General features: G+C 43.4%; 1 protein-coding gene across 2 annotated transcripts in view; it reads left to right on the forward strand.

Annotated features, from left to right (window-relative positions):
* The window catches only part of AHCTF1 (AT-hook containing transcription factor 1), a 648,646-nt gene that overhangs the window by 627,714 nt on the left and 3,512 nt on the right, over nucleotides 1-17,420 (forward strand). For both annotated transcript variants that reach the window (XM_063917783.1, XM_063917782.1), the window contains exons 32-35: nucleotides 1,880-2,049; nucleotides 14,474-16,259; nucleotides 17,006-17,130; nucleotides 17,398-17,420. The exon at nucleotides 17,398-17,420 is cut by the window's right edge and continues 75 nt beyond it. In XM_063917783.1, the coding sequence (XP_063773853.1) occupies nucleotides 1,880-2,049; nucleotides 14,474-16,259; nucleotides 17,006-17,130; nucleotides 17,398-17,420 (2,104 nt within the window). The remainder of the gene's footprint in view (nucleotides 1-1,879; nucleotides 2,050-14,473; nucleotides 16,260-17,005; nucleotides 17,131-17,397) is intronic.

The following is a 17,420-nucleotide window of genomic DNA, read 5'->3' on the forward strand; positions in this document are numbered from 1 at the left end:
GCGGATACTGGAGGAAACTTACACAAGCACAGGGAACTCAAACCCATACCCAAGGTACAGCAGTTTGCAGTTTCCCCCAAAGTGATGGAGGTTTTTGTACTGCTTGAGCAGCACACCACTAAATACAAAATGTATTGATCCCTTAGTCCCTCCATTCTATGCCCCTCCACTAGAAATACTCTGTTTCTTAAATAATAAAGCCCTTCCTCTCAATCCATCTGTAGGACACACTATATCTTGACAATGGGTAGAAAGGGCTAACACAAGGGTATGGGCAATAAATACGTAATTGTGAATCTCCATGTCCCTCTCTAACCCTTCCCACCTCCACCGGACCTCACTTTTTTAGTCAGTGCCTTTGGAGTAAGGCACATTTAGAATAGCTTAATTTTTACTTCTTATCTACTTTTTCACTAGACCTCTGTCCCTGTTTACAGGACTGTGTGATTGTCAGTGTTGGGTATAGTCTAGTGGTCTCTTCTGCTCTGTGCTTGGCTGCCATGATGAGTCAGCACTTCTCTGGTTAAGCAGTACGGGGCTCTACCTATGCTGGCCAATGTTCCTTACAGAATTCCTGTACGACGAGACCTCATTCATCAGGGTTCCTGTCTGCACAAAGATTTGTCTCATTTGGCTTTGATGACATGGGTTTTGAAACGCAGAACCTGAGAGCTAAGGGATTATAAGGCTGGTTGTTCAGCCCATGATTCAGGCACATGACATTGTCACGTCTAGAATTTTATCAACATGTCTGAAAGCTTTAAATCTCATAGTGCAGGCGTCAGAATCCCGTCCGGTGTTAGCCTTGTCTGTTCTTTTTCATAAAACTGCCTCATTCCAGAGGCCCTGGGTCTTTCTTCAAGAGTACGCCATATCCATCCTCCATTTAAGCCTCCTGTCCCTCCATTGGATCTCAGCCTAGTCTTAGATGCTTTGCAGAGGTCCTCCATCGAGCCTCTTGACACCGTGCAGTTGTCTCACCTTGAAGGTGCATTTTTTGGCAATAGGGTTTGCAAGATTCGTTTTGGGATTGTCTGCCTTATCCTGTAAGCCCCACTTCGGGAATTTTTTTTTCCATCCCGATCGGCTGAGCTTTTGAACGAAACTTTCTTAATGAAGGTTTTTTTTTTAAATTCCACTTAAACCATGATATCGTTCTTCCAGCTTTTCCAGGAGCAGCCTCCTCTTCAGTCTCTACATTCTTCTGAACATGGTTTGTGTTCTAAGGATTAATATTATCCGTCTTATTTGGCTTCTGATAAATGCCCCCCAAGAGAGATTGTAAAACATCTCTTTGAGGCCAGCCAAAGAGAATTGTATCTGCCACCCGTCAAGCTTACCTGTTAGTGGATTATCCTTTCAGTCTTCTCTCTGGACTCATTTTACTCATACCATTGTAGCTTCTTGGGCTGTTCACCATGGAGCCTTCGTGGAACAGATGTGCAGAGTTCTGGTGATGACACTTTCGGGCCTTACATTTCTCTGGGTGGCTTTGCATCACATTTAACTATTTAGTGCATATACTGCTGTGCCAGGCCCTCTACAACTTGTCAAGATATGCAGTGTCCCCCAGATGGTTTCTGAGGTATTTTACGGTGAGTACAACAAACAGTTTTTAAAGAATCCTTTTAGGGACTCTGCAATCTCTTTTAATTGGTTGTATGTTTGTTACACCTTTCTTATATGCTTTTGTTGTTTTATGTAATGGTGTATTTCTGGTGGAGGGGTATAGAGAGGAGGAACTAAAGGGATCGATACATTTTGTATTCAATCGTTTTGCTTTCTTGAAGGATTCTGTTGCACTTAATGTATTGCGACTTTAGTAGTTGTATGTAGACTTTTTCTTAGTGAGCTGTGTTCTGTACCTTTTTATTTGCAGCTGTTATCAGTATTCATGATAGTGAAGAAATTCAGAGTGTACTTTCTGAACCCCTTAAAGAATTGGAAGTAACGGAAGCAGTTGAATTTCAGTTTGTGGAAGAGAGTGTTTCATTGGTTGAAGACCTTCCTGCTGCCACTTCTCCATTGACTCACTGTGTGGAGGTTCAGGTAATTCTAATGAATGGCTGATGCTTTATTCTTATTTTATTTTTATTTATTTTTTAAAAGCTTTGAGTACTTATGTGAATCGCAAATCTTTTTGTTTTATATGCATGTTTTTACATATAGTCTCGACGAAAAGTAACAAGCAATGTGAATCTCTTGTTCCTATGAAGTCCCTTTTTAATAGCACTTTCTTTTCATGTGTTTGAGTAAAGAGACGCTAATTATGTTGCCTTAATTATAATAGGCTACCAGTTTAAATGACTTGGATACCTTTAGTCTTATCTATAGTGATCTTTGGTTTTACAGATGTGTCAACCTTTGGTTATAGACACGGCAATATCAGTGCTGGACAAATCAGTTGCAATGGTGACCAATGCAGCACCTGCCTTTTCAGGCCAGTATAATGTTTAAGGGGAAATGGAGGGGACACTAACACAATGAGCTATAGAAGTGTGTGCAATAACATGGGTACTTTTAAGAAAAAAAAGTCTGAGCTCTTCATCTATATTTTCCTGCCGGGAAGCCATCAGTAATTTGAGTGACATTTCCCCAGCAGCTGGACTGAGGGTGTGTTTCTTAGAGTCCGATCCCAAGCTTTGTGGCTTGGTTGGCAGGGGGGGAGGGGGTTTTTACTTTGGCACAAGCTTTTCTCCTCTGCATCTGGTGGTATTGACCTCTACACGATGGCTAAATACCCTTTTTCTGCAACATGTCTGTTAAATGTATGCTGCTGCCAGTTGATAATTCTAAAATCATTAATTCGAAGGGTGAACTATTGGTGGTGTTTCTTTTCTTATGCTCAGTGTAATGGTTGCCTACCATGTGGACATCACAACTCTGCATCTTTGTGCGCAGACTATCTTGCGTGGTTTAGTGACATGCAGGTCCTGGGGGGCATGTACCTGTCAAGGTGGAACTGTTGTGGGCTCAGTCTTTTCGGGAAGGTCTGTCACTGAGCTGGTGGAACATGCTTGTACCCCTCCTCAATCCATTTTCTTTGTATAAGCTCAGGTTGTTGGCCCTCTCGGGGGTTTCCCTGGGACCTTTTAGTAAACCAACATGGGCCCAGTCCATAAAGTGGCCCCTTTAAATGTAGAAAGAAAAGGATGGTTACTATTCCATCCTTCCCTGAACTTCTCATAGGAGAAGCCTGGAAAGCATTGGATAACCTATTTCATCCTTAGATTGCATCTTTCTATCCACAGCTAGCAGATAATATGCAAAAGTGGGATCAGTCCTCTAGGGTGAGTTCTTCAGTGGCATGTTTAACCACTTGCCTGGCATAATCGCATCAGATGTGACCATGCCTGCAAGTGCTTTATCTGATCTGGTCGCACAGGATGCGACCAGTCAGATAAACTGTGTTAGCAGTGGCAGGTAAGGGAAACTTCCCTCCTCTGCTGCTGTCAGAGGGACCGGGGACCGCAAGGTCCCTCTGTCTCCCTGCACTATCCCCTACTGATTGCCGTTCTGCCGATCACTGCTGATCGGTCAGCATGGCAGGAGCCACCCCCACCCCCCTTTCAAAATTAAATCTGCGATGTTCCCGATTGATATTTGATGTTTAATAAATATATATTATACATTTTTATTTATTAAATTTTTTTACCTAAAATCATTTTGAATGGGGTTAAATTAATTTTCTACACCTAATTCACTCATAAAGCAAAACCCGACAAGTTGCGTTTTTTTGTGGGAGGGAAATTATCAGATAAGTGGTTAAGCAAGACTGTATGCAACAGGGTAGACATACCAGGAGGAGTAAAACAAATAATTGATGATATAGGTAGACTAGAAGAGTGGGCATTAGTTTAATGACAAAAAATGCAAAATTGTGCACTTGGGTCTCAAAAATCTAAAGGATAACTGTAATATTAATGACACTACAGGGTGATTCAAAAGCTGCAGTACACCAGTTTATTTCAAAAACTGTGCAGGAAATGTTAAAACTGACTTAGATTCAAGATGGCTGATTTCAAGATGGCGCCCATGTGCCGTACATACCCTAAAAGATAGCCTACCTCACCCATACCTTACTGGAGTATTCAGTTTTCCCATTTTCTGCAGTTTTTTTTAAACAAAATGGTGTACTGCAACTTTTGAATCACCCTATATATTGGAAACTACTGAAGAGGAATGGGATCCTAGGCGTCGGGTAAGCAATATAACAAGGTAATGAGGGAGGAAAGTCAGATGCTTGGTTGCATAGGTAGAGGAATCAGCAGCAGAAAAAAGTAATAATGCCACTGTATAAGTCATTGGTAGAGTCCCATCTAGAATACTGCATTCAATTCAGGAGGCCATATCTTCAGAACGATATTAATACATTAGAGATTGTACAAAGAAGGGAAACTAAAATGGTGCATGGCCTACACCACAAAGTTTACCTGGAAAAACTAAAAGAATTTCACATGTACAGTGCATCCGTAAAGAATTCACAGCGCTTCACTTTTTACACATTTTGTTATGTTACAGCCTTATTCCAAAAGGGTGGTCTTCAGTATGCCGAATGTCGGGATCCCGGCGCACAGTATACCGGTGCCGGAATCCCGACACCCGGCATACCAACAGCTATTCTCCCTCGTGGGGGTCCACGACCCCCCTGGAGGCAGAATAAATAGCGTGGCACGCCACCGTGCCTGCAGCGTGGCGAGCGCAGCAAGCCCGCAAGGGGCTCCTTTGCGCTCGCCACACTGTCGGTATGCCGGCGGTCGGGCTCCCAGCGCCGGTATGCTGGCCGCCGGGAGACCGGCCGCCGGCATACCATACTACACCCTTCCAAAATGGAATAAATTCATTTTTTCCCTCAAATTTCTACACACGATACCCCATAATGACAATGTGAAAAAAGTTTTTAATATATATTTTTGCAAATTTATTACTAATTACTATTACTTTCACTCAGGGTGTTTTATGGATTCAGACTCCCTATGTCCCTCCTGTGGCTCCATGGGATCTGTCTGTTGTCTTAAATGCCCTGCAAAAGTCTCTATTTGAACCTCTTGAGTCTGTGGACCTTAAATGCCTTATGCTTAAGGTCGTGTTTCTGCTGGCTAGTGCCTCTGCTAGGAGGGTGTCGGACTTGGGAGCTTTGTCCTGTCATCTACCCTTATTGATTTTTCACAGTGACCGGGCAGTTCTTCGAACTCGCCCTGGTTATCTCCCTAAAGTGGTATCTTTCCATCTTAACCAAGAGATTGTGGTTCCGGCTTTTATCTCTTCTGGTTTGTCTTCCAAAGAACGGTCTTTGGATGTGGTATATGCTCTCCGTATCTATGTGGAGAGGACTGCCTGTATCAGGAGGTCAGATACCCTGTTTGTACGATTTGGTTTTCACAAGTGTGGCTGACCTGCTAATAAGCAAACCTTGGCCAGGTGGATTAGAATGGTGATTGCACAAGCCTATGCGCAGGCTGGACTTTCAGCTCCTGCTGCTATCAAAGCCCATTCTACTCTGTCTGTTGGACCTTCTTGGGTGGCCCGCCATGGTGTGTCCGCTGAACAATTGTGCATGGCGGCTACGCCTTTGATACTTCCACCTCCCAGGATGCTTCCTTTGGGCGTTGGGTTCTTGTACCCGCTACGGTGCGTCCCCGCATGAGGAACTGCTTTAGGACATTCCTGATGTATTCCCTGTGGAATCCCAGTGTACCCCGCTGCAGAAAAGGAGATTTATGGTAGACATACCATGGTTAAATCTCTGCGAGGTACACTGACTGGATTCCACAGGCCGCCCACTCTGACGCACTTAGCTTCTTTGGGTTTGTATGGCATTAGCCGCTTGTCCCTTCTACTGTCGTGAGAATGTGGTTCTATGAGTGTCGTTCCGAGTTGATAGCTAGCTGCATTCGTTCGCTGTGCAGCGATGAGGCAAAAACACAGCACTTCTGCGCATGCGGGACGTACTATTACAACGGCCGATGTAGTTTCCCACAGGGTCTAGTGAAGCTTTTCAGTCGTACTGCTGACCGCAGAGTGATTGACATGAAGTGGGCGTTTCTGGGTGTCAACTGACCGTTTTCAGGGAGTGTTCGTAAAAACGCAGGCGTGGCTGGGCAAACGCAGGGCGTGTTTGTGACGTCGGAACAGGAACTGAATAGTCTGAAGTGATCGCAAGCGCTGAGTAGGTATTGAGCTACTCAGAAACTGCACATAAAAACTTTGTAGCCGCACTGCGATCCTTTCGTTCGCACTTCTGCTAAGCTAAAATACACTCCCAGTGGGAGGCGGCATAGCGTTTGCACGGCTGCTAAAAACTGCTAGCGAGCGATCAACTCGGAATGACCACCAATGTGACTAACATCTGCCATCTCTTTTACCTGCTACTGCATTGGACTGGTTAACGAAACTGCGCTCCAGTGCCTGGAGGTAGGGTTGTAGAGGAGACGGTGCAGTGCATCCTGGGAACAGTCAAAGCTTTAGCCTGTTGGTGCCTCGGATCAAGATCCAACTCTACACCCCCAATGTATTCCCTGTGGAATCCAGTGTACCTCGCAGAAAGAGATTTAACTGTGGTAAGTCTACCATAAATCTCCTTTTCTCATTCGGCTTCTGCTATTGCCTGGGTTGCCAAGGCTATTGAGAACTGGGTTGATTCCTTGGAGAACAGGCGCCCCTCAGATGCTTTACGGGAGCAACTGTCCTTTTATCACCATCATGATTCTCTATTTTATTTTAGAGAAGCATCTCTGGATACTGCCCTCCTAACCTGCAAAGCTTTGGATTTGTTGGTGTGGGCCAGCAGAATTTTTTGGCTTCACTCATGGAAAGCTGATTCAGATTCCAAGAAAACCCTCAAGGCACTCCCTCATTCAGGGAAATTTCTTTTTGGGCCTGAGCTGGACAAGATTGTCACTACTCTTGCGTCCTCTAAAATAGCTTTCCTGGTCTCAGCCGCCTCTTCCTGGCCTCAGACTTCCTCCTTTTTGGTCCTTTCACCCCCAGGGCAAGGCCAGAGAGCAAGTCTTTTTCCTAGGCTGTCACACTCCACCAAAGGCCTCTAAGCCCATAACCAAGTAAGTCTGCGCTGCAGACGCCCAGCTACCAAGCACGAGGATAAACATTCAGAGTGACAGGACAGGCCTCCTCCTGGGAGATCCCAGGGTGGGGGGCAGATATCTTCAGTTCACACACTATTGTCATCAGATCACAACAAACATCTGGGTGCAGTAAGCTCTCGGGTACGCCCTCTTTCATGAGGCTACCTCCCTGACGGTACTTTCTCATAAGCCCTCCCACAGAACTTCGCAAAGCTTAGGCTCCTCGAATGGCTATTCACGCCTTACTACAATCCGGGGTGGTCATTCTGGTCCCAACAGGGCAAGGGCTTTTACTCCACGCTCTTCTTAGTTCAGAAATCCAATGGCCCATCCTCAACCTCAATTTGCTGAACAAATTTGCTGCCCATGTTTCGCATGGAAACCCTCCATTCCATTGTCCTGGCTATGCAGCCTGGGGACTTTATGGTTTCTCTGGACATCCAGGACACTTACTGGATGTCCTATAGCATCCTCTCATCAGCAATACCTTTTTTGGTTTGTTGACCTACACCTGCATTTCCCATTTTAGGCACTACCTTTTGGATTTTCTATGGCCCGAGATTTTTTACTAAACTTATGGCTGCCATGGTGGCTCAGATTTATCATCAGGGGATCAGAATACTCCCTTAGCTGTATGACCTGATTCTGGCACACTCTCCGGAGGTCCTCAGTCGCCACTTTCAAATTACCATCCAGAGACACTGTTGGCTAATCAACTGTAAAGTCTTCTGTGATCCCCTCTCAGAGAATGGATACTCGCGTACAGAGAATTATCCTCCCGCAGGATGGGTATAGGTCGTTGGGTTGACACAACTTAGGTCAACAGTCATTATATCAATCACTGAAGGTTGACATGGGCATTAGGTCGACATGTACTAGGTTGACAGGTGAAAAGGTCGACATGAGTTTTTTTTACTTTTTTTGGTGTCGTTTTCTTCGTAAAGTGACTGGGAACCCCAATTGGTGCACCGTGTCCCTTTGCATGGCTTGTTCCCAATTGTAGTCCACGTGGATCATAAAGTATGAAAAAGTCCAAAATGTTTTGAAAAACTCATGTTTATTTTTTGACCTGTCAACCTAGTACATGTCGACCCAATGCCCATGTCGACCTAGTACATGTCAACCTAATGCCCATGTCAACCTAAGTTGTGTCGACCTAATGACCGTATCCCCGCAGGACAAGATTGCAGCGCTGCAGGTGCGTAGATTGCTCCACAGTCGCAGGGTGTCCATTCATGCACAATGTAGACATTGGGATCCATGGTTTTTGCTTTCGACATGGTGTGGAATATTCTCCATTCCATTCCAGGTCCCTGCAACGCCTGATCCTGTTCATGTGGAATGGACACCCCAAGCAGATAAAATCCCAAACAGTGATCCTCCCTTAGGATGTTCGGACATCCCTCTTGTGGTGGTTACAGACTTCCCACCTGGACACGGGTTGGCCATTCTGGATCCCGGATTGTGTTCTTCTGTAAATGTCAAATTGCTTTCTAGCAAATATTTAAAATGCCCTCTCTAATATATACTGTGGACACCTGCGCATCTTATTACCATGTGCTATGAATGTGCGCTATACATCGCAAAACACTGCATCCCATAAGAGAAAACAATACACCCACACATTATCTGAGTTCCAAAGCTCATTGATGTATATATTTGTTATTAAAAGGATATGTATTCAATATATCACAATGTACAGTATGTGTGTGTGTGTGTGTGTGTGTGTGTGTGTGTGTGTGTATATATATATTTATTTATTTATTTATTTACATGGTTACAATTTACACAGTAAGCAGTTAATACAAACTAATTCAAATACATACATGGCCAGCAAATACAATTACCATATTTTGCTCAAATAAAGTCTCCATTCCATATCTCTCTGTCTCTCTCTCTCTCTCTGTCTCTCTCTGTGTGTAAAATCATGCAGCCACTGGACAGTCAACATCTCCACCATCATCTGGGACAAAAAGAACAGTCAGCTCTTGTGTCTGCAGTCAGCTATATACTATATAGTTTGGGGGAGTGCACAGACTAGTCTAGGGGAGGGAACTTTCTCATTCATGATGAGTCACTGGTCAGTTCATATGCAAGCAAGGTCCAGCCTTGATGGTGTAATTACAGGAGATAGCCACTGGTCAGGCATGCTGTCTTCCAGGAAATCCATTGTTCTAATAAGAGTGACTTAAGCTTTCATACATTTAATCATATCTACTTGTTGCAATGAGCTACAACTTAATAACAGGCATCAAATTGATATGCACATTAATCTGGTTGCTTTAATACCAAACATCTTGCTTCGTTCCAATGATACACATACATGACGTTACTCCATTATTTAATTTGAAACTTTGATGTCTGACGCTTGATATGTTCAAATTATGTGCTGTATGAAATATGTGTCAAATCTATCTCTCTGGCATGTCTGTGTAAATGCGTATGTTACCATATATTTCTGTGCTCGCTGCGCGTATTTGCAAGTATAGCGACTCATAATGTGTGTAGTCTGTATGTTCTCTTTATGTAATATTTTTGACTTCGACACTTTGCACCACAGACACCATCCTCCGTGGGTGGGGAGCGGTCACCGGAAGTCATACCTATCACGGTCACTTGACTCCAGCAGAACGGGCCCTCAGTCTGGCCCAGGACATTCTACAGGATTGTCCTGTCCAAGTCCAGTGAGACAACACCACAGCATTGGCTTATCTCAGTCATCAGGAAGACACTCGCAGTGTCTTGGCAATGACGACAGTACCGCAAATTCTTAAATGGGCAGAACGCCGTTTCAAGGCAGTCTCCGCAGTCTTCTCAACTGGGTAGGCATACTTCCTCAGTTGCTAGGATGTGCACGCCAGATGGTGGTCTCTGCACCCTGATGTGTTCCAGCTTCTGGTGGACAAATGGGTTCTCCCAGAAGTGGATTTTATGTCCTCAAGGCACAACTGCAAGCTTCCACTGTATGGGTCCAGGACAATGCAGCCTTTGTCGATGCACTGTCAGTCAAATGGCCCTTCCATCTGGCATACCTCTTACCTCCAGTCTCCCTCCTTCCCAAGGTGCTTTGGAAATTCAAACAGAAAAGCGGCACCATGATCTTAGTAGTCCCGGCTTGGACCAGACTCCATTGGTTCCCGGATCTCCACAGTCTATCCATAGACGTTCCCTTTCCACTTCCTCTATGAACAGACCTGTTGACTCAAGGTCCCTGTCTGCACCTGGATTTTGCCTGTTCGTCTTTGGCAACGTGGCTCTTGAGTCCACCCTCTTAAGTTCTACAGGATTATCCTGTTTTGTTGTGCATACGATGCTCCGTGCCCTGAAGTTTGCTTCGGCCCGTATCTATTACAGAGTGTGGCATACTTACTTCTAGTGGTGTGCTCAATGACCTATAATACTTTTGCTTTTCAGATTTCCAGGATCCGTGCCTATTTCCAGGCGGGTTTGGATCTCTGCCTCTGCCTTGCTTCTCTTTAGGTACAGGTCTCTGCTCTATCAATTTAGTTCAAGAAGCAGATTGCTCAGTTGCCGGATGTGCGTCTCTTCCTACTAGGAGTTCTGAGGATTCAACCTCCCTTTGTCCTCTGTGTCGTACAGTGGTTTCAGTTTGAACCAATGGATTCCATTGACCTCATATGTTTAACGGCGAAGACTTTTTTTTTTTTTTGGCTAGAGCCTTAGCAAGAAGGGTGTCAGACTTAGGAGCGCTGTCCTGCTGCTCTCCGTTTCTGATCTTTCATCATGATCGAGCAGTCCTGCAGACCAAACGCTGTTACCACCCAAAGGTAGTATCCAGCTTCCATCTAAACGATAGTAGTTCCAGTCTCCAGACCTTTCAGCAGGGGAGGCCTCCTTTGGATGTGGTCCATGCTCTTCGAATCTACGTGAACCAAACCAGTTCCATCAGGAGAATGGATTCACTCACTGTCCACTATGGATTCCACAAGCTGGGCTGGATAGCTACCAAACAGACTCTGGCCAGATGGCGCTGCTTGACTATCCCACAGGCTCACGCAGACTGACCTCCCTCTTCTCTGCTCACTATCTTCGCTCTGTAGTAACTTCGTGGGCAGCCCTTCATGTCGCATCTGCTGAACAACTATACAGGTCAGTCACATCTTCTGTCAACACGTTTCTTAGGTTCTATGCCTTTGATACATTTGCCTCTCAAAATGCCTCATTTGGACGCAGCTTTCTCATCTCAGCTTAGGAGCGTCCCCTTTCTAGTTCAACTGCTTTGGGACATCCCAATGTCATCCCTGTGGATGCCTATGGACCCTGAAGAAGAAAATAAGAGTTGTGGTAAAACTTACCTTTTGTTAAAATTGTCTTTGAGGTCTTGGATCAGACAATTTCTTCCCTTCTAATGGAAGTGGTGATTGTACCAGTCATAGCAGAGCAGTGGACGAAGTGGTTTTACGGAATCCTCTTATGGTACTAGAAGCCAGATGGGTTGTTTTGGCTAATCCTTAACTTGGGGCCCTCAATGCTAGAATCTACAGCATGGCGTTACCAAATTTTTAGTCTCGGGTGATAATCTTCACATCCCAATCTGGGAGTGACATTGGGGGTAATTCCAAGTTGATCGCAGCAGGAAATTTTTTAGCAGTTAGGCAAAATCATGTGCACTGCAGGGGGGGGGGGGGGGGGCAGATATAACATTTGCAGAGAGAGATAGATTTGGGTGTGGTGAGTTCAATCTGCAATCTAAATTGCAGTGTAAAAATAAAGCAGCCAGTATTTACCCTGCACAGAAACAAAATAACCCACCCAAATCTAACTCTCTCTGCAAATGTTATATCTGCCCCCCCCTGCAGTGCACATGGTTTTGCCCAACTGCTATAAAAAAAAGTTCCTGCTGCGATCATCTTGGAATTACCCCCATTGTTCATTCCTCTGGCTTGCTGTTGGGGCTACACTACCAGTTAAGGGCTCTTCTCTTCATTCTGGCAACTACTTCTTGTATTTTTACCAAACTCAAGGCAACTTCATATATGGTTTCTGTTGCACAAGGAGAGCATCTTGGACGATCTCCTTCTCCAGGTGGACTTGCCCCTCTTGCTGCTGAGTCGGTTGCATGGTTCAGGTGGTGTTGGATCAAGGTTGGATGATGACATTCAAGAAGTCTCATCTAGTGCCATATCTATTGATGTTGTTCCTGGGTTTAGTCTTTGACTCTTCTCTTTAGCGAGTGTTTATTTTGGAGGACAATGTCTGTTCTTTTTAGGCTCTGGTCAGGAAATTCAGGCCTTGGACTTGTCAGTCAGTCTTCTCTACGAAGTTGATGGGGAGGATAGTCTCCACCTTCAAAACCTTTCAGTACACCAGATTTCACACTTGGGAGTTCCAGTGGGAGATTCTGTGGGACTGCCTCGATACACTGATCAGCTGGCCTCTCGCTGAGTACTTGTCTGTCCCTTCGGTGTGTCTGTCTGAGAATCTCTGCAGAGGCTGGTCTTAGGCCAGTTTTGTAAATTTGGTCCTATTTCCACGCATTCTGTTTTGTACGGCACTTCAGGAACCAGTCAGACAATGCCATGGCTGTATCATATGTCAACTACTAAGCAGGCACCCAGAGCACCATGCTAATATCAGAAGTGGCAGAAGGATCTTAGGCAGAGAAATTCATACCAGCGAACTTTGCTTATTTCATACTAGCAGTGGCCAATTTGCAATGCAGATTATCTTGGCAGGAACACAATCCTGATAATCACCTGGAGGTCTTGGATCAACTGGTTTAGAGATGGGGTCTGCCAGATGTAGACCTCATGGCCTCTAGCTTCAATTGCAAAGTTCCCAAGTTTTGGGTGCGGCCCAGTGACCGAAAGCCTTGACTGTGAATACCGTAATTGTCCTGCGGGTGTTTAGCCAGCCCACCCCACTCTTTCCAGTGTTGCCTCTGTAGACCCCAAGGGGTCGGTGTGCAAAGTATGCCTGTTATCCTGGGGTCTTCAGATGAGTCCTGGCTGTACCAGTACATAGATGGCCTAAAGATAATGCTGGGACCTAGTGGGCTCGCATCTGTTGCAACCATTTCCCTTTTTAGATCAGGACCTTCATGCAATGTTTCTAATTTCCATGTCTGTTGAAGCCAGTCTCTGAGGGTGTGGGGTTTTTTACTCGAGCGTGGTGCAAGCCAGAAGGAATATCTATATTTTGTGGTATGAGAGAAACCGCTATCATAGTTCATGGGTTTTTGTTTTTGTTTTTTCTCTCTCATTTCCTGGTTTGCATTCAGGAGGGTTTGGAGGAAAGACGTCACACACTGTAACATTCCTCAGACAGTGGATGCAATTCTGCAGCCTGCAAAATAGATGTTTGAACAGTTCCCACCTCGAGCAACTGGTTATAATTTTAAAATAAATTTCTAAGATGGCATCCAGCAATGGGATCGAGGAATAAGCAGTCGCTCACTCAATCCTAATAGCGGCACTCAAGGCTCTGTTGGAGAATAAATGACCATATGACTGCTAGTCATTAACTCCTCTCTGCTCCCTGCAGAAAGATGAGCTTGAAGTAATGACAGTTGCAGGTCTGGCGCATGATTAGTGCTGTACGGCTGCGATAGCTTCAACAGCTGCTCAGATCTACATTTACAATCTGCAGCTCTAGTGACAGGTCCCCTCCAGGGCCAGTAAAAAATTGTGGAACTGTGACTATTAGAGTTGCCTGACAGCACACCAGCCCCCATTCACATATCCATAGCAATAAGTAAATTATAGTAAATGCATGCATAAAGATTTCCTATTTATAAGCAAAGCTGCCAACGGTGGCACCTACGGACATCGCCCTGTCCCCAGGTTTCTTGGCCAGATGATATTGAAGGGGTGGAACTCGCAAATCATTTTTATTTTCTATTTTTTTCCCCTTCATTTTTCTTAGTTCATACATCCCTCTACCTCATTGTTCCAGTGTTCCCCAATAGATCTTACAGAAAGTGTGGTTGTAGATTTCAGAGTGGTGTACTGTTGTGGGGGAGAAGAGTACAGGTTACTAAAATGTGTATGGCACAGGCAGATTTAATGTACTGTCTGGTTGGCCTGTTTATACACATGTTCTACTTATCCACATGGTAAGTCAGTATGAAGCATAAGCTAGAAATCTTTAACATACACAAGCTATTGTATAACCCCACACACAAATTAGTATAATGGCATGCTTAAAAGTTATATGGCTCCCTATTAATCCTTATTTATTTGCTGGCTCCTAAATTCTGATGCACATTGCCTAAATTTTATATAAAAGTAGTTTAGTTCTCCTAGTAAGTGTTGAGTTCATTTATGAATTGCTTCCCAACTTAGGCTTTTCTTAATTCTATTATGAGTATGTATGAATGTTTTTTGTTTTTTTAAAATGTAAGCTAATGATTTATTTTATTTTTGTAGATTGTAAATGAAAAGGAGATGACTGTTGAAATGTCAGAGCCAGTACCAATAGAGACCTATCCGGAGGTGTATCCAGTGAAGTGTAATGCTGAAAATCCTGTACATGCCAACCAATTTCAACTTGGTGATGGCAGAGAGTCTGTAGAAAGTGACACAGATGTTGAAGAAGAGCACTTTGTAGCTTCCAATGATTTTACTTTGATACTTGAAGGTGATGCAGCAGATGATGAAGCTGTAGACCTAGAACCAATTGAACATGATCATCCTCGTGACGAAGCACTGAAAGAACCTTCTATGGTTTCCTGCACTTTGGTTGACAAAAATATCTATATAGAGAAACATATTACTATAGATGAATGCTCTGGAAATACCTCCACTCTTGGCGGTGAACAAGAGATAAAGAATATGGAAATATTGCCTTGTGTGCCTGAGCCAATTAAAGGGGACATAGCAGAAGACTTACTTGATGATTTAAAAGATACTAGAAGTAAGGATATAACGGCAGAGGTTAATAGTGACTCTGTTTATGAAAATGAGTCTGCAAAGCAAAAGCAAAATTCTCATACCTCTTCAAGATCACCTGTAAAAAGAATGCAGCAACCACACTCTGAAGATCTATCTGTTAACATAGCAATTCCACCAATAACTCCACCTAAAACATCAGATGAACAAACCGTTATTGAATTGAACAAACTGCATACTTCTCCAAGTGAAGAGAAATCTGCACTTATTAATCCTCCAACCCCGCACAGAAGTGTAAGGAAGTCTACAAAGTCTTCTGCAAGTTCTAATGATGATTCAGAAGTTCATCTCCCCACAACTCCCAGGAGAAGTGGTAGAAAAGCCAAAGAAAATACAGAAAGTCTAGCAACAGTGTTACCCATTGTGCAAGAGGAACAGCTAACGGTTAGTACAATCAGGATTTCTAGAAGGACAAAAAGTTCTGCGTCTGAGAAACCACTATCCACAGATGAGCAACAACCACTAGTAGAAGAAATCACAACAAAGATGCCATCCTCTCCAGCTAGAACACGAAGAAGGAAAGCAACTGCAACAGATGATCAAATACATAACGAAGAGCATGATGAGCTAAAAACTGCGATACCTCTGACACCTACCAGAATAACAAGATCATCTAAAATAGTACCTCAGAGTGAAAAAGAAACTTCTGTTAAGAATGTAGAAGTTGAACAGCAATTTACTACACCATCTAGAGGCAGAAAGGGAAAAAATGCTGTAAATGAGTTGGTCAAACATTTTGAGCTTAATGCCTCCCAAGCCATGAACAAGCACGAGTCCAGCCTACCTGTTTCTCCTAAGAGGCTGAGATGGTCAAGGATTAAATCAGAAAATCATATGGACCCAAAAAGTGCTGAGGGAATAGAAAATGTGAAGTTGCAAGAGCAAATAAAAGATACACCTAGGAAAAGGATGAGAAAATCTACCATCAGTAAACCGGATATTGGGGAAACCACAGTTGTTCCTGAAGAACATCTTGTAATAAATCCAGAGTCTTCAGCCAGTAGAAGCTTGAACAACAAAACAAATACCACAGTGAGACAAACTAGAAAAAATGTACTTCCTTTACCATCCGAGGTAATTGTGAAAGAAAGGTTGCAGTTACCAAAGAGCCAAGATATAGTGCATAATGCTGCCATTAAGGAGCAGAAGAGAAGCACCCGTTTTACAAGGACTAGATCTAATAATGCAGCTTCATTTCTGGGTACCCCTGCTGTTCCGTTTGAGTTCTCCTCCCCTACTCCAAAACGAAGAAAGAATGCGAAAGGTTTGTTTTAACCAGCATTTATAAATTTAAAAAAAAAAAAATTAAAAGGAACAAACATTGCCAGAAACAGAGAGAGAACAGTGTTTACAGGGTTTGTTTTGTCTTTGCTTTTTTTTTTTTTTTTTTTGCCTCCTAAGCTAAAATACACATTGATCAGGGTATGAACTCCTCTTATAATACTTTCAAGGTTTCCTGGCATATATGTAAATATTTAATGCACTGTGACAGAACTTGAGGTATTATACTTATTATACTTGGATTTGCTATACAGACAAGTGTAACCTACTCTAGGATTGAAGACCGCTTTGAAAGCAGGCGTCTTGTGGCACTCACATACCAATGGGTAAACGTATCAAGCAATGAAGCAAGTGGAGAAGTTGCCCATAGCAACCAATTAACATCTACCTCACATTTTGTAGAAAGTATTTAATGCTACCTCAAAGCTTATTAGTTACAATGGGCATCTTGACCACTTCCTAACTGAATGATACATCAACCCCCAAGTACTGTATCTTCCTCATATATAGATGTTAATGCTGCTAGTATCTCTTTAGATGTGTTTTATGTTTCAAGACCTATTACAGAGAAGTGAATGTCTACATGTAGGTGAATATAAGGTAGCAACCACTAGTGGGCAATAGTCCTCAGAATATACTTTTTTCTGTGCATTGTGTGTAGTAAATAATAAATTCCAGTCTTTGAATTTTGTGTATATATTAAATGTTAATCTATTTGTTTGTTTCTAGCTGAACAATCCACAATCTCTTCAGTGGAATTACAGCAACATGTAGCCTCTGAATTTGTCTTCCCTCCACCCTCTTTGAGGACAAGGACATCTCGAACACCTGCTAATGTAACACTAAAGGACAAGGTTTGTCTAACCATTTCTGTTTTTTTCTTTGTGTGGTGAATTTGTTACTCTTCATGTGCATTTAAATGTGTAGCGTGTTTAAGGGTTATAAAATATGTATTTAGGCAGCTTTGAGGATGGAGAGTTTTGCTGGACATTACAATTGGTTCCTTTTCAAATATGCTCTATGCCACAGTGTGAATTACTTTCTTTTCTTTTTGTCTTCTTTTTTTTAAACCGAAACGGAAAGGTGCATGTGAGTAAAATCTCTTGTCCTAACTTTTGTAGGATGCAGAAGCCCAGAAATCCTA

Source organism: Pseudophryne corroboree, chromosome 4, assembly GCF_028390025.1.
Source record: "Pseudophryne corroboree isolate aPseCor3 chromosome 4, aPseCor3.hap2, whole genome shotgun sequence".
NCBI lineage: Eukaryota > Metazoa > Chordata > Amphibia > Anura > Myobatrachidae > Pseudophryne > Pseudophryne corroboree.